The following is a 22,685-nucleotide window of genomic DNA, read 5'->3' on the forward strand; positions in this document are numbered from 1 at the left end:
CACACACACACACACACACACACACACACACACACACACACACACACACCACCTTTTCCCTCACACTCCATCTTTATAAAGACCTCTCTCATCCTCTCTCATCCGTACCTGCGGTCTGCTGGGACGATAGTTCAGTTTCTGTCGGTGAGGTCTCGGTCTGCTCTGGGTATAGTGCCTGAGCGCTGGTCCTCCCAATGGCAGCTCCATTGGGGAGACACGGCACGCTGTTGCCTTGGAGCTCTGCTTCCGTGGCTCTGTTGCTGAGGCACGGTTGCTAAGAGCTGGAGCAGCAGCAGTATGTAATGCCTCCACTGAGGTGGGAGGGGCCAGGCTGGCTAGACTGACACATCTGACATCAGAATCTCTCCTCTCTCGGCCCCCTCCCCTCCAAGAGGAAAACCATGAGAAAAAAGATGGTGATAAAAGAAGAAGAGGCCGAGAGATGGAGGAATAGAGTGACCACACAGACATGTTTACAACCCTGCATCCTGGCCTATGACAAGTACATGCACGTGAGGATACTGCAATGGAAATATCTGAAATGAACAAAATGTTCTGTTGGGTTATGTAACAAATTAATAATTTATTTTATATGCGGAAAAGAAATGCTGTAATTCAAAGAAAAATGTCTCACCAGTAATAGAGAACATAAATAGCCCAGAGAGGATTTGTTACCTTGATAATGAGCTTTAAGATTAGTTCAGAAACCATGAAATAAAACACAGGCACACACCCACAAGCACAAATCTCTATGTATCTTACTACTAACCTCCCCAAGGTGAATATGAAGGGAGGTTCATGTGAATTGTTTGAATGTTTGATATTCAAACCAGGCAACTCAATTCCCAGTTTGAAACTCTTTGGTTCAAATATATAATAATTTACACAGATAAGAAAAAGATTTATATGATTCAACTTTGATTTATGGCCAAATCGGCACAATTCCTCTATGGGGATCATATTTATTTTCTCTCTTTCTGTAAGTGCTGTTCCCTTTCTGAGAGGTTAACTCTTACTTAACAACCCAGAAATAACTTGTTTTCCACTTTTGATCACATTTTTTCCACGCAGAGTAATATGGCATCAGATATTTTAGTGATATAGGGTGCAGATTGATGTAACAGACCTAGAGTAGTAGGCACTAGGTTATTGTAACATTCCCACCCACACACAAAATATGGAATATGGAAAATAAGTAGTCAAATGTAATATGTTACACAACACTGATGATGTTATTAAAATAGTTACATCCCTTAGTACATTTTGAACAGGGTAACTAACAATCTGTAACCTACTACATTTACCAGACAGCACATCTGGGGGCAGGAAGTACCAAGAAAAACGCACAGCCGAAAGTAGGAGAGATGAGCATGTTATTGTTCTCTACCAGCAGTGTAATCTGCTGATGGTAACATTAGGATTTTAGCCTGTATCAGTTTTGTTTTTCAAAATGTGGGTGGCAACACAATATCACAAATTCAGGTGATTACTTGCATGTAAAACTGTCAGCTTCAATCTACAGTATGACACAATCGAGGACGGTGCACACAATCGAGGACGGTGCACACAATCACGTTTGTGTGTCATGAGGCCCGCCCTACACCTACAACATTCATACTGCCCTCTTGTGACAGATTTTGTGTATTGCTTTAATTCACAAAAAGTACTTGCAATTTCGATTTAAAAGCGACTACAAATTGACTGCGGTCTAGAAGACACGCCCGAGGCAATAGTGATCTGTCAGAAAACTAATCAATAATCCCTCAGGTTTATCGATAATCATCCTCGTCATGTTTCTGGGACGCCACGCCCACGCTTGAATTCAAATCTGGCGCCTATCACCCTCAGCCACAGCCCGACCACGCCCCTTTACTCCCTCGGGCGCTGTGCTTGCGCAGCCGCGGTTAGCCCTTAAAGGCCGCCATTTTGTGTGAGGCCCACTCTTCCTAAGCGGGAGAAAACTAATAGTCCGCGCGCTCAGCACGTACGGACGTATACGACGGGACTGAAGGAAACAACCGCATGCACCGACCATCCAACTGAATATAACGGGGGAAAGAAGCAGTTGGGAGAAAGTGAAGTCGTTGCTTTTCCTCCAAACACGGAAACGTTTTTGTAGGAGCCGTCGTCGGCCTCTAGGTGTCACGGTAGGGCTTACCGACCGGGCGGCTGGCGGGGGGTGTTTGTCTCCCTCTATCGTTGTCCAAAACGCACTAAATCTGTCTATAAACTGTAACTCCGTGTCTCGGTTGAGCGGTTTGGTGCTTTTGGGCTGTTATTTTGGGGTATTTGCACGGGGATGGTTAGATTTCCCAGTATTTCTGTTTTAAGTTAGTTCAGGCCTGACGTCCATCTTATCGTGCCCTTTGTTTCCTGTTTCCTCGCGCCTCCCGAGTTAACTAACACGAGTTCATGTTTGAATAGTTTATATCTTTAACAATGCACGATTATTCGACTGTGAACCATCGATAAGGTGTTACAAAGTAGTTTTAAACGTTCTTGAAACAGTCGGAACGCGTGACCCCCGAAGTACCGATCGATCGTTATCATTGTCTAATCAACACAGGAAGACGTCACGCCACACGGACACTTCTCCAAAGTTTAGCGTAACCTCACTGTTGGACTACAATATAGTGGAACTACACATGATGCACTCACACGGTTTGCTTCTTCACAACACTTTGGTCACTTGAGTTGTACTCTAAGCTCCAGCTACTACTACTTTGACTCGTACTTTACCCGGAGATGAGCAGCGAGAATAAATGGATCAATGCTCTCTGTGCTAGAGACGCTATCTATATATGCTCCTCTTTTTTTCTTTTTTTTTTAGCAACCCAGTACATTATACAACACCTAAAATTACATTTAAATTGAATGTATTGTCTGTTATTACAAGCAGTGGATGACTTTCAGGCCTCTACATATGTGAACAGGTATATTTAGGACTTGACGATCCATATCACAAGTACTTTTTGAGTGTTTTCTATTGTGTGGCTATAAAGGGGAATACTCTGTATGCAACGCAGAAAGTATTAATTGAGCTGGGTCATCAAAATACTACAGTTTTTTTAAAATATCCATCTCTGGTACTACCACCACCCAAATACATATACAAAGAAATGGTTACATTCGAATGATTTCACTGTACTGTTTCCCCTAACTTTATGTTTTACGTCTTCCTAATTAAGGGTGTTACTTGACCCGTTGCCATGGAGGGAGAGGCTGTTTCCATGGAGACCACGCAGGCTGCTGATGGAAAGGTCCTGTCAGAGAGCGGAGATGCTTTGATACAAGGGGCCGTCATGGCCGCAGAGGGGGAGGTGGCCGATACCATGGAGATGATGGTGATGGACGCTCTCGATCCGACTCTGCTGCAGATGAAGACTGAGGTGCTGGAGGGCGGCGGCACGGTGACTGTTACTGGTGGAGACGAGGGGCAGATCATCACGCTCCAGGTTGGTATAGAACACCGGTTAAGCGATTTTAAAATTCAATTTGAATCGACAGTTAGATTATCGGTTACTGGCCTTGTTGTGAAATGTCTTTTTGTTCCTCTATGTAGGTGGTGAATATGGAGGAGCAGGCAGGAGCTGCATTGAGTCTGGGTCAGCTGCAGCTGGTGCAGGTACCGGTCACAGCAGCCAATGTTCAGGGGCTCCATGCCACATATGTCGACGTGTCAGGAGTTAACAAGGACGCAGAGCCAGTTATCTGTCACACCCTTCCCTTGCCAGAGGGCTTCCAGGTGAGAAATGACTTTAGTTATGTCCTAGAACTCTGTGGACTACTATTGTTGTGAAAGAGTCTGGTCACAATACGATACATGTGCAATGTTTTCTTTTAGGTGGTAAAAGTGGGTGCCAATGGTGAGGTAGAGACTGTAGAGCAAGAGGAGCTGCAGGCAGTCCATGAGGAGCTTCAAGAGGTGAGGGAGGAGGAGGAGGAGGAAGAGGCGGAAGAGGAAGAGGCAGCAGAAGTAGAAACCACTGTGCCCCTACAAGAAGACCCAGAATGGACCAAGGACCCAGACTACCAGCCCATCAGCGGTATACGTAGTAGAGGGAAGAAGGGAAAGAAGAGCCGCCTGCGCTACGGAGAGGGCAATCGTGACATGGACGTCTCTGTGTACGACTTTGAAGAAGAGCAGCAGGAGGGGCTGCTGTCAGAAGTGAATGCTGAGAAGGTTGTGGGCAACATGAAGCCACCAAAGCCCACCAAGATCAAGAAAAAAGGTTAGACTTTGACACAAGTTCTATAAATATCTCAACATGATGCTGAAAAGACATGTTGGATTACAGTTTGGGTGTGTGATGTTCCTCCTTTGCAATCCTAAAATGTTGTGTCCAGGTGTAAAGAAGACTTTCCAGTGTGAGTTGTGTAGCTACACCTGTCCAAGGCGCTCCAACCTGGACAGACACATGAAGAGCCACACAGACGAGAGGCCACATAAATGTCACTTGTGTGGACGGGCATTTCGAACAGTCACTCTGCTGAGAAACCACCTCAATACACACACAGGTAATGCAGATAACTATTACTTGAATTTAGTTATTTCTCTCATTACATTAGCGCTCAAAAGTTCCTTTTACTTTTCATCCATGCTTCCGTTGTTCTTATTTCATGTAATGTTACTTTTAAATGTTTTCAATAATAAATGACGGCGTCTCTTCATTCTCACTTCCTTCTTCTTCTTTAGGCACTCGGCCACATAAGTGCCAGGACTGTGACATGGCGTTTGTGACCAGCGGTGAGTTGGTGCGTCATCGTCGCTACAAACACACACACGAGAAGCCCTTCAAGTGCTCAATGTGTGACTATTGCAGTGTTGAGGTACGTGACCACATGTTCTGTGTTAAGTACTCATCTAATCTTTAAATTACTCCCAGGGATGAGCTCTTATTTTCATTTTTCTGTTACTTGTTTTTAGGTGAGTAAGTTGAAGAGGCACATTCGCTCTCACACTGGGGAGCGACCCTTCCAGTGCAGTCTTTGCAGCTACGCCAGCAGAGACACTTACAAGCTGAAGAGACACATGAGGACACATTCAGGTAATATACTTGCACCATCTGTTGGCCGAAAGAAGGGATACTCCCAGTTTGAGAAGAGTACCCCACTAACTCGATTTTTATCCCCTGTGGTGCAGGTGAAAAGCCGTACGAGTGCTACATCTGCCACGCCCGCTTCACACAGAGTGGCACCATGAAGATGCATATTCTGCAGAAACACACGGAGAACGTGGCCAAGTTCCACTGCCCACACTGTGATACCGTCATCGCACGCAAGAGCGACCTTGGTTAGTGATGGGTTGCCATTTTTTTTTTTTAACTTGAAACTAAATGTAATCAAATGCAGATTAGAAACACGACCAAGTGCTAGGAAGGCTATTTCTTACGTGGGTCTTCATGAAGTATGGTTGTTGTATGAGCATTCCCTATTGGACGGCATCAGAAACATTTTTTTGGTCTTTGTTAGTACAAATGGTAACATTTGTCTAACAGATGTTCATGTCTTGTTTTCTATTCCAGGTGTTCACTTGAGGAAGCAGCACTCATTTCTTGAGAAGGGAAAGAAGTGTCGTTACTGTGACGCTGTGTTTCATGAGCGTTATGCTCTCATCCAACACCAGAAGACCCACAAGAACGAGAAACGCTTTAAGTGTGAACAGTGCGACTACTGCTGCAGACAGGTTTGTGTCACGTGGAATATGATTATGGTATTCATCTGTTTTCATGGTAAATGACTTTATATCTGACCCGTTGCCTCATAGGAACGCCACATGGTGATGCACAAGCGTACACACACTGGGGAGAAGCCGTTTGCCTGCAGCCAGTGTGAGAAAACCTTTAGGCAGAAGCAGCTTCTGGACATGCACTTCAAGCGCTACCATGATCCCAACTTTGTGCCCACGGCCTTCGTCTGCGGCAAGTGCAGCAAGACGTTCACCCGCAGGGTAGGCCTGAGCTCTGAGTTATAGCGAACACATGTAGCTGCCTTTTACAGTGTGTGACTGGGTTGTGATTGTTGTGTGTGTGTCCACAGAACACCATGCTGCGTCACACTGAGAACTGCACGGGCGAAATTGATGATGAAGAAGAAGAAAATGGAACTCCTGTACCCAAAAAGGCTCGTCGGGGCAGGAAGAGGAAGATGCAGGCCAGGAGAGACGAGGGTGACACAGGTATTGTACACGTAGCACATCTCCTGTTTTGTGTACCAATCCCCCAATTTTACTCCAGGATATGCAATGACATTTGTTCAAAATAGGTCAATGGAGGCCATTTATCATTTAACCTGGCTGTAAAAAGTTGTAATTATCGCTGGCATACCCTCATACTAAAATAATAGATTGCTGCAAACCTACAGATTTTGTTGCTGAAGGTTGTACAGAAATGTAAGCCCAACCAGGACACTGTTCATCCTATACTGTGGTGGTGGTGGTGGCGGCTCTATTCAAACCTGCTTTGTCTAGATTTAATTTATGTCTGCTTATGTCCCTTTGCTTTGATCTGTAGAAGATGAACTGGATGAGGCAGAGGAGGAAGAGGAGCTAAGTGAGCTTGAGGTGGAACAGGACCCGCCAGTCGTCCCCATCCCGGCCCCTGTGGAGCCACCGGTCAAGAGGAAACGTGGACGGCCCCCGAAGAGCAAACCAGACAGTAAGTGTAAGGACTACAATGCTTTTTCTGTGCCACACGGAGTGAGACTCGATGGCTGCTAATGGACTGTAAGTCCTCATCTCTTTCATATGTTAAAATCATATTCATAGCTTATAGAACCAGAATCTGACCTGAAATGCTCTTAACAGTGGCTGCCATCATCCGCGTGGAGGACGAGGCCACTGGAGAGGTGGATGACATAATTGTGAAGAAGGAGGTTGGAGCCGATCAAGATGACCAGGAGGATGGCAACGAGGGGGCCGTAGAGGAGGTGGTGGTCGGTGGAGGGAAGTCCACCATCCAGCTGGAGGAGTTGCCCCCAGAAGAGGGGGCGGCCCCAGAGCTGCAGCTGTCTGAGGCCCCGCCCAACGGAGACCTCACCCCTGAGATGATCCTCAGCATGATGGACCGGTGATGGATGTGAGAGTCGAACCCACACACCTAGACCCATGATCACATCTTGTTTTTAATTCTTGTCATTCAGGATTATAAACACTTGCATCCTGCACATCACTGTTGTAATTTAAGATTTGCTTTGTCATCATGTATTGATGAGAGTTGGATTATTATGAATTTACTTCCAAAAATGGATGCATTTCAGTACATTTGAGTTTAGGGTGGCTGTATGTGGTAGAAAACCTCTAAGATTATATACATTACAGAATCCCTTCTGACGGAGTACGTGTCTATGTTCTAGTCCATGAAATATGTTTTAACACGGTGGACCGACTCTTCTTAAATCTAGACTGGGTGCATGTCATTTTTATAAAGATCTGGGTAAACCTCTTCCTCTCTCTCGAAGCCCTATTGTTTTTATGTTTTACTTGTTCATACAGCTGTGTGGGTAAAAGTTGTAAGTAGATAGCGGTCACACCCATAATGTGGACTTTGCATTACGTTTTTTGGCTGTAATTCCAGGCAATAGTCAGTATCCTCACTGAAGAGCTCTGTGCACCTCTCAGTCCGGAGATGAAAAGTACATTTCGGCCCACATTGAAAGTCCCTGACACATAATCAAAAATGTCATACGATTGCAGAAAACGGAGGCTACTTTCAGGAAGGTGATACATTTTCAAGATAAGAAAATTGTAATATTTTTTTATTTTTTGGCTTCTTTTTTTGTGTTTTTAGTAATTCCCTGTTTTAAGCCAATTCTAGTTTTTAAAAGCTTTATAGACGGCTCATCTTCTGATCCTTTCTTGCTACTGTAACACCCTTAGATGACTTGTATGTACTAAACATTGTCACTGATGAGTGCAAGGAATGAACATTGTTTTGCTCCCTTTTGTAGCCATTCCACTTTGGGTTGATGTGTTCCTTTTGTACCATTTGCAATGCGACGTAGCAGCTTGAATGACATTTGAATAACTGTGTGGCAGAGGAGAACAGATGTGTGACTGTACAACCAATTTTTTTTTAAAAAGTAGATGTTGACGCTTATTTTATTTTTTTTTTAAGGCTTCTGCAGCTCAATCATGGATTTAAAATCACTGGTTTTAAAGAAGTTAACGTGTGTTAGAAGTACAGTTAAAGCCTGAAAGAAATTATGGCTAGAAACAGTTTATCAAAAATAAGCAGAGAAACAACTGAGTGCTAACACAGAAATGTCAGTGTATTTTGCTTGCAGATCTATTTTATTAAATGGACTACTTAATATCAGGCTCTTCACTCCTTTCTATGACAGAATGTATATCAACTAACAAGACACTGCTTGTCTGGACGGCGGTTTTTCACATGTTGTTCAAATATGTCCAACTTTCCCAACATTTTAATTTTTAGCGATTTTATTGCCATTTAGGTGTAACTCCAAAATCCTAAACTAGACTTTTCACCTGAGCATTGTGAAATATCTACTGTAAAGTCAGTCAAACGTTTAGCAGCTTGTTCATTTCTACCGACGCACGCAAAATACATACATGTGGCTATGCTCCGTTTGGATCTAACTACTGATACCAACAGGCAATAACATAGAAATACTGACCAACTCTGCATGTGACATGTCACATGCAGAGTTCTCATGTGAGAAGAAGGAGCCTGTTGGGGCCAATTAAATATTCACTGGTATTCCATTGTACTTTCCCATATTTCTTTGGTTTCCTATTCTCCAGTAGAACAGATATTGGATTTAAGGTCAGCTTGATGTTAAGGCTGTGTACACACGACACCTTCAGTCTTGCATTGAGCCCCATTTATTGGTTTCTGATGATACTTTTCACATGGTGTCGGTACTGCGGGGAAAGGGCTGGATAATCCCTGTGTTGTGTGGTTACACTTCTCTACAACATGGCATTTATTTAATTAATCTGGAAGATGTATAGCAACACTTGGTTTTGTCAGGTGCTACGTCCTGTTTGGTAAGAAATCTGGAGGAAAAAGCGCCACATGTCCTCCATCGCTCCCTCTCTCCTTAACCCTCCCCTCCTCGGTCAAACTCGGACTAACGGCCCGCCTCTGATAGATTTAACTGCTGAAGTTGAACACACGTTTAACAGAGCCACCCTTGGGTGATGACTATAGTTGGGTCACTTTGTCTTCCTCTTCTTCGGAAAATCCATGTCTGTTTGTTTTTTTCCTTCCTGTTTTTTGGATTCGCCGTGGCGTCGATAGAGAAGCACGAGCAGCAACGGAGGAAACCGTGACAGACTGAGGGACATCCTTGTTGCCACAGCAACTAGCCGGAGCATGATTTCCGGTTGCAAGAGCTACATTTCAAAATAAAACTTAAAAACATACGTTGTTGGCTCCTGGCATAGTAGCTTGGTCCAGAGTGCATCTACATTCAACATGGCTTGTAGCAACATTTGAACAATCAGAGACAAAGTCTGCAAATTGACTCACTGTCCTATACGTGAAAGTGATTTATGGCTCGCTCCCTCTTGGTGTTTACATGGATTGTTGCTCGCTTATTTACAAATCAAAATGGGGGAAAGGAGAGCTTTAATAGGGTAGATTTAGACCGGTTGTTGTCACAGTCCTGATAACATTGGGAAAAATACGCGCACACTCCACATCAGTAATTTTCTTCAGATTTATAGCTTTGATGATGTGTGCAGCTGTTCGCAATTGGGTAAAGCTACAGATTTAGGAACAGAATTTGAATACAAGTGTATGTATATTTTCAAATGAACACACCAATAGACTATTCCTATCTGGTGTAGCAAGTGTCTGTCTAGTCGGTATACTTTTCACAATCATTCACGATAGTCTAATATTTTGTTTTCAGTCAGTCATTTAATACTGTGTTGACAAATATACTCTGCTCATCTTTGAGTCCAGAAGATGGACACTGGTACATGGTTTTGTTTTTTATAACTCTTGTCTTAACTTGTTACACTTAATACTGACTTAATTGTGATGTTTTTGTTACTGTCACACGGTTTCTCCATTTTATAATTTATCTACAGCTATTTTTGTCTACATGAGACATTAAACTCCCACTTTAATGTGGAAGGCTGATCCGATTGTCTGTTATTGCAAGAATAGTATGACATCTATCCTGTTCTGGAGGACGAATCCACCCCCCCACACCGTTTCTCTTCCTCTCATCAATTGTTCACTTAAAGGGCGTTTTGGCAAAACCTTTCTTTGTCCACACTGAGGGTCTATTTTTCACAAATTAAAATATTCTCAGAGAAAAACTTGTAATTTTTACTTTCTACTTTACTCGACTAACAAAACAAACCATGTATCTCTTAATGATAATATTTATTTTTTTATTTGTGGTGTACCCCAGGGTTCAGTTGTTAGGCCATTAGGTTATATTTCATATACATGTCTAATGTATAATGAAGATTCTAATAAAGTTTAAGTAAGTTAAAGTAAAAAAATAGAGTTCTGTCATTTTGCGGCCTTAAATCAATTTCTCACGTTTCCTAAACCTTATGACAAAATGTTTTTTGGACCATATGCACCAAAATACTTGACATTTCATTCATGTCTGCGTATTCGTGCTTTCAAATCAGCTGCACATTTCTGTTCACTTGGTGAGCTTTTATATTGAAAACCTGCAACCGGAAGTTAGTTGTGGTAGCTCGTGCTGGCTCAACACAAAAAACTGCGAAATCGAGGAGAGGGACAGCGCCCAGAATAACTGTAAACCTCTGCAAACTGTGGCAGCATCGCGGTGGAAATGAGACTCCGGTCATATTCTCCGGGCTGTCGGGCATTAAAACAGAGGTAGGGGGGCTGCTGCTTATTGTCGACAAGGTCACAGAAGAAGAAGAAGAAGGCTGATCTTTTTCTTCTTCTCTACATGGACATGATCCGTCCGACGTGAAGTTGCTTTCCTGTGATGTTATCGGAAATATACCCACCAGCTGGCTGTGATTGACTTAATCCATAACTATCCGTGCGGGTTTTGGCGTTTATTGTGAGTTAATGGACGGACAGTTTGGGGGAGCAGGGTGTTGGGGGGGCGGGGGGGGTCCTGGTCTGGACTTCTTTTTTGTGGCCTGTGATGAGCTACGGGGGCTGGGGGTGGGATATGTGCCGAATACAAAAAAAAAATCTGGCTCGACTCCGTTTCCCTAAATGTTGAGTTTTGAGCTCCATCCTTCGCTGTTTTACTTGAAGTTAAAGAGCACGAGCGTGATGGGTGAGCGTGTTGATCCTACTCAGTGGCCTGCTGCCGGGTTAGGATAATCCAGTAATCTAGAGTAACGTTATAGCTGGTTGCGTTTTATTGTAGCACCATTGAGCGTCATTCTCCTCCTCTTCCTCCTCAAACAGACCCCCAAAGTGTGGATGAACACTGTAACGGGGTGTGAGCTGCGTACTTGTTTATATCCGCATCATTGATCCAATGATTAGTCTATTAGTGGATCATCTAGAAACTAATCACTTCCAGTTGTGATTATGACTAATCTGTGAACGACTTTCTTCTAATGGTCAGATTAAAACACTTTTTAAGACGTAATTCTTCACTGCTGCTTTGTGATTGTAGTGCCGACACATTGATTAGTCCATCAGCGAAACATTAATGGTCAACTATTGAGATAATTGACAAATTAATTATTTATTTTAAGCAAAAATGTCTCATGTATTTACTCATTCCAGTCTCTTCAATGTCAGACTTGTATCTGATTTTTAAGTTTTTATATCTATCTATTGACATGGACTTCTTTTTACTTTCTTTGTGACGATTTATAGACGAAATAAAATCAATTTACTAATTTAAAAAAATCATCCGTTGGAGCCCTGCTGAACAAGCCTGCATGTGCTTGTGAATGTGAGTGAACCAAAAGCTTTTTTTCAACCAAACTCCAGTCTTGTGAGGTGACTGTAAACAGTGTCCTCTTTGTTCGCTCCGCTGGGAGGAGAGGATTAATCCAGTTAATGATCTCTAATGTAAGGAAAGGGATAAAAGCACATCTGACAGAGAGGTAAACGCCACTCAGAATTATCAATATTACTGAAGTCTGCTGAGCTATTTATGGGTGGGTGGGTGGGAGTGTGGAAGACGTGTGCATCATCGCGATGACTTTTCACTTTGCCGGCTGTGCCCACCTCAGGGTGCAGATCTGAGTCCTGCAAAATGTGTGTTGGTGGTGGGGTGTTTAATCCGTAAAGGCTCTCTGGTATGGCACCTTTTCTTTGCCATGTTCTAACCCCTGACCAACTGTAGTTAATCCTCCCAGTTAAGATTAGCGGTTTAACTGGACCCCCGGCCTGGTGCACCCCGAGCCCACATCCTCATTGTGTGGCAGGAGAACATAGAAAGACAGCAGGGTGTATGCAGTTTATGCAAGGCTTCGATCATATAAAACCACAATCTGTGTGTTTAAAGCATTGAATACCGTCTGTTGTAATAAGTTCTCTTCTGGTTCTGAGTTTGGTGTAAGACAATGGGCAGCAGATGCTACCAGCTCCGCCCTGTGTCGTCTCATTCACAGATCCCATGTGTTAATATGGGTTTGGCTCCGGCTTGACAGCTTTAGTTTGGTTTAAATCTGTAATCTCTTTTGTGACTAGATTAGCTCATGCACGACCCTCTCTTCCTAGAGTTTCCCCCGACTGTGGCGTCCCGCTAATCTGCACGTTCCACTATTTTGGAGTGGAATGGGGGGAAATGTTGACACCCTGGCGCATAGCAGAGGACTAGTTTTATATTCTTGAGCCAAACTTCTGTGTAGAATTTCCTGTGTGGAGTCAGACATGAGACTTCCTGTACTCCGGGGTTGGATGTGGAGGGGGTGGAGAAGTAGGAAGGGGAAAAGAAGCTAAAGCAGACTGTACTGCTTACTGTTGTCAGTGGCGGCCACTGTGGTTGCTGCATGCATGTCGTTCACCGTCTCAGACTTTCGTCAAAACATTGTGAACAGACCGAGGAAGTGAAAGAACGGTTCCTATCTTCTCTTTTTCCTCCACCAATCTTTCCTCCAGTGACCTCTGTACTTATCAGAAGCCTTGATAATCACAGAGTAAGACTCCTGTCAGGTACAGTGAGGTGTGAAGTGAAGAGGGACATTTTTTGTGTCTAATGTCTCCTTTTTTTGTGTAATTACAGGACATGTCCATCAGTTTGTTAAAGCCACAGTGCTGCACTCAACTCTCCAAGCATGCCACAGTAGTGACAGTCTCTCTTTACTCAGCAGGTGAGCATTACTCTTTCTTTCTCACTCTCTGTCCTGACAGTTTCCTTGATTTTTAAATGTGCTGTGATTGAAATAACCACGAAGGCCTTATCAGAAGTGATCCTGTGTTCCTCTCCCTCCCTCAGCACTGTTTTATCCAAGAGAAACGTGCCTTGTAAGGAAGCAGGATGTTCACAGGCTCCACAAAACTGCCACCCACTAAAACCCCGCAGCCCGAGCGGCTGGATGAAGTGTACGCTGCCTTACGCCGAGGCTTACAGTGAGTAAACACGTCTCAGGCTCTGTTAGCAGTGATTCCAGTGGAACGCTGCCAGGTGGAGAAAAAAAAAATCACAGAAAACGCAGGACATGGTTTGCTTTTGAGTGTGAAAATGAAGAAGTAACAGTGATGGGGTTTTTTTTTTTTGTTCGTCAGGTCGTACTTGCAGGTCCACCAGCTGGAGCTGGACAGTCTGGGCCAGCAGACCAGAGAGAACAAGAGGAACGGTCGTTTGGTGAGAGCTCATGTAGTCAAACCAGTGTCCCCAGTATTGAGTGTCACTCAGTACTGGTCAGGATGCTGCCGGTCAGGGTGTTAATTGGACACTTTGTGATGCTAAATGTGTTATTTTCTTTGCAGGGGTCTTTGTATGAGTTGGATAAGGTGAGTTTCACAACATGAGTTTCACACATACAACATGTGTATACACATGTTGTATACAGACACAAGTGCAGCACATTGAAACTGTAAAGGTGGAAGAGACACTTTCTGCTTTAGTTTAATAATGAATATCTTTTCTTTTGTAGCAAGTGAAAGCTATAGAGCGGTTTATGCGTCGCCTGGAGTTCCACCTCAGCAAGGTGTGTATTTATATGAGGAATTGATTAGATAAATGATAAATATATACACTGTATACTGTATATAATTTAATCTGACCATTTCCATCAAATAACCAAGACACTAAATAAAAGTAAATTTGTGAGAATATTCATTTTCATCCTGTCTTCTGATGAGTATCGAACATCACATTGATTTGTTGAAACCTGTGCAATATTTTCTTTTCCAGGTTGAAGAGCTGTACGATGCGTATTGTATACAGCGCCGACTGCGTGACGGAGCGAGTAAGATGGTGGCGGCCTTTAACTCCGCCACTGGCAGCAAGGAGGCCAGAGAGAGCCTGAGTGAAGCCAACAAGGGCTACAGGGAATGTACAGAGGCAAGTGACTGAGCTGATGTCAGCGTGTTTGTATGTTTCAGCATATACACACTGGGTTCTTTGTTTTAGTTCTAGATATCAGACCATGCACTGTATGTTCTTATGTTCTAACAAATCGCTGTTATGTTGTTAAAATCCTTCCTTCCATCTGTCTCTGCAGCACATGTGCTCACTTGAGAGTGAATTAGAAAGCCAGATGGGAGAATTTCATGTCAAGATGAAGGGTGAGTCATTTTCTACCACTTCCTATTTCCTTCACTCTGCGTTATTGTACAGTTTTATAGTTCTCGTTTTCTTCTTTCGGATGTTTCAGGCCTCGCTGGCTTTGCACGTCTGTGTGCCGGTGACCAGTATGAGGTAAGAAACACGAACGCAAGCATGTAGACACAAATTGTGCGGAGTGTCACTGCGTCACATCGGTCTGTTTTTGGCCCCATCAGGTCCTAATGCGTTATGGGCGGCAACGCTGGAGGCTACGAGGCCGCGTGGAAGTCTGCAACAGGCAGATTTGGGACAGTGAAGAGTACATCTTCCTGCCTCTCGTCACAGAACTGCTGTCAATCAAGGTAATGAAATCAGCTTGTTTGTCATTGTAAACGAATCCCATGAAACGACCGAAACCAACAATGTTTGACTTTCATAACTTGTGGCCACTGATTCTGACTAGGATTTAAATCTTTAAACGGGTCACAAATGCATAGTTTCATTATTAAAAAGGCCAAATATTCACCTAAAACAGCTGGGTAGTTTTCAGCAAATGTAACTCAAGCTGCAGTAAGTAGTGCATTTGTTGACGCATACTGGGTTTTTCCCGCTGCGGGTATTTACAGCAGCAGGATGCTGTCTGCAAATTTCACTCAAAATAAACTAGAGTGAGCTATATTCTGTCTGTTCTCAGAGAGAGCCAGCTGTAGCTAGTTGTCACGTTTTGTGGAGTTCCCGTGGCCTCTGCCTCTCCTCATCTCTCTGAGGTTTGCTTGTTGTGGTTCTCCAGGTGACGGAGCTGAAGGGCCTGGCCAATCACGTGGTGGTGGGCAGCGTGTCCTGTGAAATGCTCGACCTGTTCTGCCCGCTTCCCCAGACGCTCGCTGTGGATATCAACGACCTCGGGACAGTGAAGCTGAACCTAGAAGTCACCTGGAGGTACTCAGACCTCTCATGGCCTCTATTAGTTTTGTAATTTTACTCTTTTAAAATGTTTATCTAGGTTGTTTTTTGTATTCTGTCTCTCAGTCTTTGTCTTGCTTTGTTGTTTGTTTCCAGTCCCTTTGATAAGGACGACCAGACATCCTCCACCAGTACGGTTTCCAAACGTCTGCTGTCCAATCAGAGCCCTCCTGACACGCCCTCTATGCGGGAGCAGGTGTTTTATGTGAGTCACAATAAAAGAGATCAGAATCTTCCAATAACAACAATCCATCCCACCTGCTCTGTTACACTACTAAGTTATAGTTTGTACTAAGGATATGTAAAACCATAATCTGCTACTTATTTCACTACATATATTTATTACTGTCATTTCATTGGCTTGTTCTATTTCAGCTGCTCCCCAACTGCTTTGTGTGTAGCGGTAGCGCTGATGTGTGTGAGGACGTCCACAGAGCTCTGTGTGTTAGGACGTGTGGTTGTGGGAGTGCCGTGCCTAATGTGAGGAGAATGAACGATAGCAGTAGCGGGACGTGTGACAGCAGCATGTGTGAACGCAGCTGTGGTCCTTGTAGCTGTTTAATAGTAGTTGAGTAGAGCTCCAATATGTCCCTCCTCTTCCTCACCTCGCTGAAGAGCGTGCCTCGAGGCGGGTCCAGACAGAGCCGCTCGCTGGTGGAGGTGCTCCACGATGTCATGGCGGACAGGACGGCGTCCTTGCGTTGTGAATTCAGCCGTACAACACCCATATTCATCTCTGTGCAGTCGGTGTGTTGGGACGTCGTTGTAGCTGTAGTTAAGTTTATAGTGACCAAACAATGAATAGAACAATAGATAATAGACAAAGCCTGATTATGTTTAATGTTCATCTAAAATGAAGAGAAACAATCACAAACATTTTGTCAGCTGCAACTGTATAAATGGTTATTCGTAAGATTTTTAAGTCTAATTGATCAATGAATTGAGTTACAAGTGATTCTTTTTTTTTCCGTATATAAAAACCAAGAAAGATAATTATTTAGTGTTTAGAATATTGCATGTTACCAGAGCCCAAAATGATAAATGTACATATTGTAGTCTGTACAGGAGGTAAAAAGTAAAATATTAGGTTTATACTTTGACGTAGCACACGGCACAATCTGTCCTTGTGAATCTTAAATGTTTGCTGTGTTTATAGTTGGTAAATGATAACAATAAAAAATAAATTATCACTAAAATTAGAAATAAGCTCCTGTCAATAGACTGACTGGTTCTCAAACTTTTCCTGTCATGCCGCCTTTTGGAAGCAGAAGAAGTTTCATATCCCACTCATTAGTCGCACATGACACCAAATCATTTAACTTTAGTTCCACATTTTTAGCCTCTGTTTCAATTCCTCTCTGACCCACAGTTTGAGGGCCACTGTATTATTGAGTTTGTCAGTTGTATTTATCATCTGCATTTTTTTCTTTTTTTTTCTTGATTTGATTTGATGACCAACATGTACAAAGAATCTGTAATCCTGCTGTATGTAGACATGCTCATTGACTCTTATTGCTGTTCTCTGTGTCTTGTTTCCTGTCTAGTCTCTGCTGAAGCGACAGGGTGAAATGGAGAACGGGACCGTCTGGTCCAACTCCTCTGAATCCTCTGACGACTCCTCCAGTCCGGCCTTGGCTCACCACGCTCAGAGGCTGGCGGCCTCCAACATGCTGCAAACCACTCTCCCCCCTCAGCTGTCCTTCACGCCGCACAAGTCCAGCGCGTCGACGCCGTCGCTCTCATCCAACCAAGAGGAAGATGAGACAGAAGCCGGGGAGGTTTTCACTCAGGCAGACGCGGTGCCCAACGGCCATCTGCAGACTTCCTGCTCTCATAGTCCAGACTGCACTGTGACTGATAAAGTGTCCGTCCAATCAGCTGACCTCTCTGAATCCTCAGCAGACCTGAGCTGCTCGTGCCCCGACGTTTCCTCTGTACCTCCTGTGTCGCTGATAGAAGCACAGGATTTGTCTGAAAGTGGCGTCCCACAAGTTTGTATTTCAGTGGAGGAGGAAAAAGACGCATCTGAGGATTTGTCAGTAAAGGTTGGACAGACTGAAGCAGAAACAGAGGACAGCACCACTGGAGCAGGAGAGGGACGCCAGGTAGAAGCATCAGAGAAACACAGAGAGCCACATCAGTCCGTCCAGGAGTCAAAACCAGCGGAGGACGCTCTGACGGTGAGCTTCATTCACTCCTTTATTTTTGTAGTTGAATGTGTTGGCGGTGATATTTAAACACCTGCATTTGTTTCCCCCATAGGTTTCTTTTCCTACTTCTTCTAGTTTCACTCTGGAAGTCGAGACAGCCCTTGAAAGTTTTGACTTTCTCAACTGCTCTGATCTTGAGGAAGAAGACGAGGAACAACAGGAAGACAAAGGAGAAAAGGAGGATGAGGGGCAACATGAAGAGAACCAAAACAAAATGGAGGAAGAGAAAGCGGAGGAAGAAGAAAAGGATGAAGACAACTTTTACTCTGGAAGAAGGTCGGTGTTAGTGGCCATTGTTGAGATCTGAATAGTTGGCGCCTATTTTATGTAAACAAATGTCTGTTTCACGTGACCAATAAACATAATGAAACTTCCTGTTCAAACAGGAAAACCTCCCATTATTCTGAAAGGGGAGTTTTCATGCATTATTCCAAGATGGTAATCCCCTCTTCTAGCACTGCAGTCACACAACTGAAAAGCCAACATTCTCTACTTTTATGTTAAGTATTTGTAGTGATTTGGTAACAAGTGAAACCTTATAAACGGTGTAAAACGCGTTTAAATGAGCCGAATCAACTGTAGTGAGAAAATGGATTTTTATTCAGCTGTAACTGCCATTGATGGTGGGTTCGTTGTGGCAATGGTCTGTCGAAGATATCGTAGTTTTCCCAATACCTCCAACTCGGCTGTTCATCGTTATGGTCTGAATGATATGATGTGAACGCAGCAATAGATTATACTCAAGAAGGTCTTATAGTTTCCTAAATCCCATGAACCTCGCTGACCAACTTTACTTTAAATTGGCCAAAATCTCCAAATATACCAAATGCATCAGGCTGTATTTTGGGGAAATGATGTAGAAAACATCCAGATGTTTCCATACAAAGATGGAAACATCCATGTATGTCAGTGATGCAGCGTGTATGCATGCAACTAAAGAGTTCACATTTGCCCCACAATGCATGTCACCGTTGCATCAGTCTACATTTGTGTCTCACTCTGCAGCGATGAGGAGGAGGCCGACGCTCTACAGATCTTCATGGAAGCCCCAGAAGGATTTAGGAACTCGGATGAAGATCGTTTCTCTGAATCACAGGTAATCAAAGTATCTGATTAATGCTTCTTAAAGCAGTCATGCGAGTGTGTTTAATTTCATGTTAATCACATGTAAGCTAAAAGAAATAAAACATTTTTTTTTTTTTAAAGGGGTCAAGCGTTGGGGACGCACAGGATTTGTGTCAGATGGAGATGCCCGAGGAGAGGGAGGAGCACAGCGAGGAAAAGGGAGACGAGCAACATGGTGAGAGGGGTTTGTCCGTAAACAGAGGCTGTAGTTGTTTATGTGACTACACAACTGGGTTTGTTAATTTTCCCTGTTTTTAATCTTTCAGGGGAGGACACGTCCCATGGTCAGGAGGAGCGCCCCACTTCTCCCACCCATTTGGCCACTTCTGTCTTCTAATGACACAGTGGAACCATAGCTACACCATTTCTCCCACTCTGACCTACTCAAGCCATGTCCCTGTTCCACTCACTGCTCAGACAAACAAGCTCTTCCATCACAGCCGAGTTTGTGCACATATTTGCCTAAAAGTAAACGTTGAGGTGTCTGCACCTCAGTCATGACTGAAAGTCCCCCCCCCTCCAAAAACAGTCCCTTCAAAGTCCTCATTTTTTTTTTTCAACACACAATCCATCACGTTGCCTGGGTTGAAGTGGGACACCACTTAGTTTACACTTTCATTAACTGTTCTTGTCATGTGAAAATTCAATGTCCAAAACATTTCAGGAGCAGCTACAAGCGGCCTTGTTTGTGGATTTATTACAGAGCATTTATTAGTCTAGGATGATTAATTTCTATAATCTAGTGAGGAGTCTACAATCACTTACTGAGGTGCACCAAGTTTGCATTCAAAGCTCTCAGTATATGTGGATGAAAAAAACAAACGTATCAGTGTACGGCCCAGAGCTCTTTCCACTGTCAGTGACAGAGAAAAAGACTTCACGAGCATGTGATGTTTGTCTGAAGACTTTCATCGACGTGCTCTGGACATTTAGTCAAACCTGGAATGTACCCTGACCGAATCTTTTCATTTTCGGCATCAGAGACCGTTAATTATCCAGAAATACACACGGAGTGCAGAAGTTACATTCAACCATCAAAGCGACACAAGGAACATTAGTAATATTAGGACTCAATATAAACACTTGTGACTCTTGAGTTTCTCCTCAAACTCACTTTGGTCCAACATGAAAACAATCTGCAGTGTAAAACTATATTTAAACCTGCATGTGTGGCTGCCTCACACTGCCAGCATGTCTGTATAAAAAGCTCAACTGATCAGTTTAAGTGTGTAAGCTAGGCTTCAGTGCAAGGAAGTCATCAGGTCTGTAGCTGTGTTCAAAAGCCGCCTCACGGGGGCGCTATAGTCCTTCAGCATCATGTTTTATGTTGTTCTACAAAAGCCTCGTCATTCAGAAAGTGCCTCAAGTGACAGATGTAAGGTATTAAAATGCCACGACAGAAGAGATCAGGCAAAAGATAAGTGTTTATTTTCTGAATTACTTTAAGAGTGTGCACAATAAGAGATATTTACTGTTTCATATAAAGAATTGTATATGTCTTGAAATGTTAAAATGTTTATGTTCAGAAATGTTTCAACTTTATAAAAGGTTTCTTTCAAATGAGCACATCTGTTTTTGTGTTGACTGAATCAGCATGTGTAATCTATCATAAGGACTCTGGTTTAGTACAGAAATCACAAGATCTCCTCAAGAACAATTTATTCAAACACGCCATGAAGTGAAGATGTACTCTTAAGAACATGAATGAATGATGGTGTTTCTGGTGAAGTCAAAGGACACTAAGGCACTGTTTTATTCAGGCAAACTACCGATGCAGACATATGAGGAAGTGTTTTGTGTTAATCTACATCTGTGTGTTGACTCGTCTTAAGGAAATGTTCAGTTCATGTCAAAAACAGTTGCAACAAGCAACCCGTTAAGAGGAACACCGACACATTTAACTAACAAAGTGTCTTCAAAACACATGTGTGCAACAAATATTGAGAACTTGCATCGCGCTCACATTGTAGTGAGCTCCACGTTGACCGTATAATGTTAAAAACACCCAAAACAACATATGCGTAACATGATGATCCCAATCAAAACCCAATGAAAGAACACAAGTGTCATTTGCACACATTGAACTCTACAACACTCAAACATTCAGTGCAATAAAACAGATAAAACACAGCATGATAAAAACAAGTTAAAAATCTGGAAAAATGGTCTTCTTTTTGTTCCATTTCTCTGAAAATAAAACACAGTAGATATTTCAAAATACAATTATCACACAATTAATGCACAAGGTTCTTAACTTTCAACATAAAACTCTAAACACAGTTTGATTTTAGGTTTGGTATTCACTGAGGATGAGAGGCACATACCCAGATTACTGTCACTTTCAACTGAATTATTTGTGTACCGAATCCTTAAAATCAGTATTTATTTTAACAGTGGAACTGCAGCTGTAAATGTGAAATTTAAGGGAACAATATCATAAAGTCTTTTCACACAAAATGTTAACAAATATAAAGCCAAAACAGAGCACAGTGTGTCACTGCCCAAAATCTGTAGGCGCCAACACGGTGGAGCTGAATCTCTTTTTCATAGTGAAAGAAAAATATTAAATATTCTGCAGAGTAAGTTTTCTGGTTGTAAAGTGTCTGGACCCTGTGATATAAAACTAGAATCTACATGTGCACATACTTGTTTCTGAGCTGCAGCGATGAGTCCTCATCTAAAAACTAAGCGGCAGCTCCAGTGACCCCCCAAGCTGCAGCAAAGCAGCACTGAGTCCAGCCTTCAGAGCAGAGTAGTCCGGCTGCTCAGAGTACTGCAGAGTCATCACTTCAGTCAGGTACGTTTGAAATGCACCTACACCGTGACACACACACAACAATATATCAGAAAATGGCACTTGATCACACACTTACGTGTTGTATAACAAACATTTGAACTTACTGGAAACTCCCTTCCTCCCGAAGCAGTGACTCAACAACGCAGGAACATCCTCAGTGAACCTACAATGAGAACTATTTGAAGTACTTACATTTTCTTTGTATTGAACTATAACGTAATCATATCGGTTTATGTTATGCAGGCATGTTGATACAGTTCAGTATTACTATGGCGAAGCAAAGGGACTTTAAACATCCCAGTGATGATACACTCCCTCTCACCTCTGTTTCTGAGTGGCTACCTGGTCCGGGTCAGTGAGGGGGGTCCACGGCAGCGCCCCCGTGTGCCACCGCAGCATGCAGTAACCCAGAGACTGCAGGTCACTGCGTCGAGACGGAGCTTAACGGAGAATACACACGAATGGTTATTACGACATTGGTTTTTCCTCCCACATTTACCTTGTTAGATACATCAACACCACAAAACAATCCTCAGAGGTACATATCACCTTCCAAAAAAAATCAAATCAGTCTTATAATGTGAAGCCTGTGTGTGCAGACAGATGGACAGTGGGTGGAGTGCAGGTGTTGAAAAGACGTGAATAAATCTGGTAGTGTTTGGTTGACAGAGGCTCATAGTGTGAAATTGCGTCTGATTGGCTGATGTTAGTGGGAAGAGGAATCAGTGAACCACAGAAGTGACTCACCTGCTCCCTTATGTGCGTCCAGGCTGATGAACTCAATGGTGCCCTCGTGTGGTGTTCTGCTGGCTTCACGGTACTCTACGTGTTGTCCGCCTGGACAGTACCTGAAGGCGTGGCAGTATCCTACTAGGTATACCTAATCACTCACTCACACACACACACACACACACACACACACACACACACACACACACACA

General features: G+C 43.2%; 4 protein-coding genes across 7 annotated transcripts in view; 2 read left to right on the plus strand and 2 right to left on the minus strand.

Annotated features, from left to right (window-relative positions):
• The window catches only part of LOC116383031 (cell wall protein DAN4-like), a 5,220-nt gene extending 4,931 nt beyond the window's left edge, over positions 1 to 289 (minus strand). The window contains exon 1 of the mRNA XM_031846544.1: positions 109 to 289. Coding sequence (XP_031702404.1) covers positions 109 to 207 — 99 coding nt within the window. The 5' untranslated portion in view covers positions 208 to 289. The remainder of the gene's footprint in view (positions 1 to 108) is intronic.
• Positions 290 to 1,925: 1,636 nt separating this feature from the next.
• On the plus strand, positions 1,926 to 8,314 carry LOC116383203 (transcriptional repressor CTCF-like). 3 transcript variants are annotated; one of them, XM_031846846.1, is made up of 13 exons: positions 1,926 to 2,147; positions 3,189 to 3,455; positions 3,563 to 3,745; positions 3,845 to 4,232; positions 4,348 to 4,518; positions 4,697 to 4,830; positions 4,928 to 5,048; positions 5,144 to 5,293; positions 5,526 to 5,686; positions 5,768 to 5,950; positions 6,040 to 6,178; positions 6,513 to 6,662; positions 6,806 to 8,314. In XM_031846846.1, exons 2-13 carry the CDS (start codon positions 3,210 to 3,212, stop codon positions 7,069 to 7,071), a joined length of 2,292 nt encoding a protein of 763 aa, XP_031702706.1. In that variant the 5' UTR covers positions 1,926 to 2,147; positions 3,189 to 3,209; the 3' UTR covers positions 7,072 to 8,314. The 3 variants fall into 3 exon arrangements, with proteins under 3 accessions (XP_031702706.1, XP_031702708.1, XP_031702707.1); XM_031846848.1 differs by having other exon boundaries at positions 1,927 to 2,147; positions 6,513 to 6,656; XM_031846847.1 differs by lacking the exon at positions 1,926 to 2,147 and adding an exon at positions 2,154 to 2,661.
• Positions 8,315 to 10,704: 2,390 nt separating this feature from the next.
• On the plus strand, positions 10,705 to 20,511 carry LOC116383050 (rho family-interacting cell polarization regulator 1-like). The gene is made up of 17 exons (XM_031846584.1): positions 10,705 to 10,832; positions 13,162 to 13,249; positions 13,375 to 13,508; positions 13,665 to 13,743; positions 13,869 to 13,892; positions 14,036 to 14,089; positions 14,296 to 14,445; positions 14,606 to 14,669; positions 14,759 to 14,802; positions 14,886 to 15,011; positions 15,440 to 15,588; positions 15,709 to 15,817; positions 17,157 to 17,792; positions 17,875 to 18,098; positions 18,828 to 18,918; positions 19,029 to 19,122; positions 19,214 to 20,511. Exons 3-17 carry the CDS (start codon positions 13,417 to 13,419, stop codon positions 19,282 to 19,284), a joined length of 2,007 nt encoding a protein of 668 aa, XP_031702444.1. The 5' UTR covers positions 10,705 to 10,832; positions 13,162 to 13,249; positions 13,375 to 13,416; the 3' UTR covers positions 19,285 to 20,511.
• Positions 20,512 to 20,591: 80 nt separating this feature from the next.
• The window catches only part of vrk3 (VRK serine/threonine kinase 3), a 6,162-nt gene continuing 4,068 nt past the window's right edge, over positions 20,592 to 22,685 (minus strand). For both annotated transcript variants that reach the window (XM_031846585.1, XM_031846586.1), the window contains exons 12-16: positions 22,492 to 22,624; positions 22,067 to 22,184; positions 21,849 to 21,907; positions 21,594 to 21,761; positions 20,592 to 21,134 (exon numbers count right to left, since the gene is read on the minus strand). In XM_031846585.1, coding sequence (XP_031702445.1) covers positions 21,625 to 21,761; positions 21,849 to 21,907; positions 22,067 to 22,184; positions 22,492 to 22,624 — 447 coding nt within the window. In that variant the 3' untranslated portion in view covers positions 20,592 to 21,134; positions 21,594 to 21,624. The remainder of the gene's footprint in view (positions 21,135 to 21,593; positions 21,762 to 21,848; positions 21,908 to 22,066; positions 22,185 to 22,491; positions 22,625 to 22,685) is intronic.

Source organism: Anarrhichthys ocellatus, unplaced genomic scaffold, assembly GCF_004355925.1.
Source record: "Anarrhichthys ocellatus isolate YVR2014 unplaced genomic scaffold, GSC_Weel_1.0 scaffold6, whole genome shotgun sequence".
Lineage (NCBI taxonomy): Eukaryota > Metazoa > Chordata > Actinopteri > Perciformes > Anarhichadidae > Anarrhichthys > Anarrhichthys ocellatus.

Bases quoted from the DNA above. Each gene is read 5' to 3' on its own strand.
- LOC116383050 (XM_031846584.1), top strand. From the start codon at position 13,417: ATGTTCACAGGCTCCACAAAACTGCCACCCACTAAAACCCCGCAGCCC. The intron at 15,818-17,156 runs GTGAGTCACAAT...TTTCCTGTCTAG, and splicing joins TGCGGGAGCAGGTGTTTTAT to TCTCTGCTGAAGCGACAGGG. The intron at 19,123-19,213 runs GTGAGAGGGGTT...TTAATCTTTCAG, and splicing joins AAAGGGAGACGAGCAACATG to GGGAGGACACGTCCCATGGT.
- LOC116383203 (XM_031846846.1), top strand. From the start codon at position 3,210: ATGGAGGGAGAGGCTGTTTCCATGGAGACCACGCAGGCTGCTGATGGA. The intron at 4,233-4,347 runs GTTAGACTTTGA...TGTTGTGTCCAG, and splicing joins CACCAAGATCAAGAAAAAAG to GTGTAAAGAAGACTTTCCAG. The intron at 5,294-5,525 runs GTTAGTGATGGG...TTTCTATTCCAG, and splicing joins CGCACGCAAGAGCGACCTTG to GTGTTCACTTGAGGAAGCAG.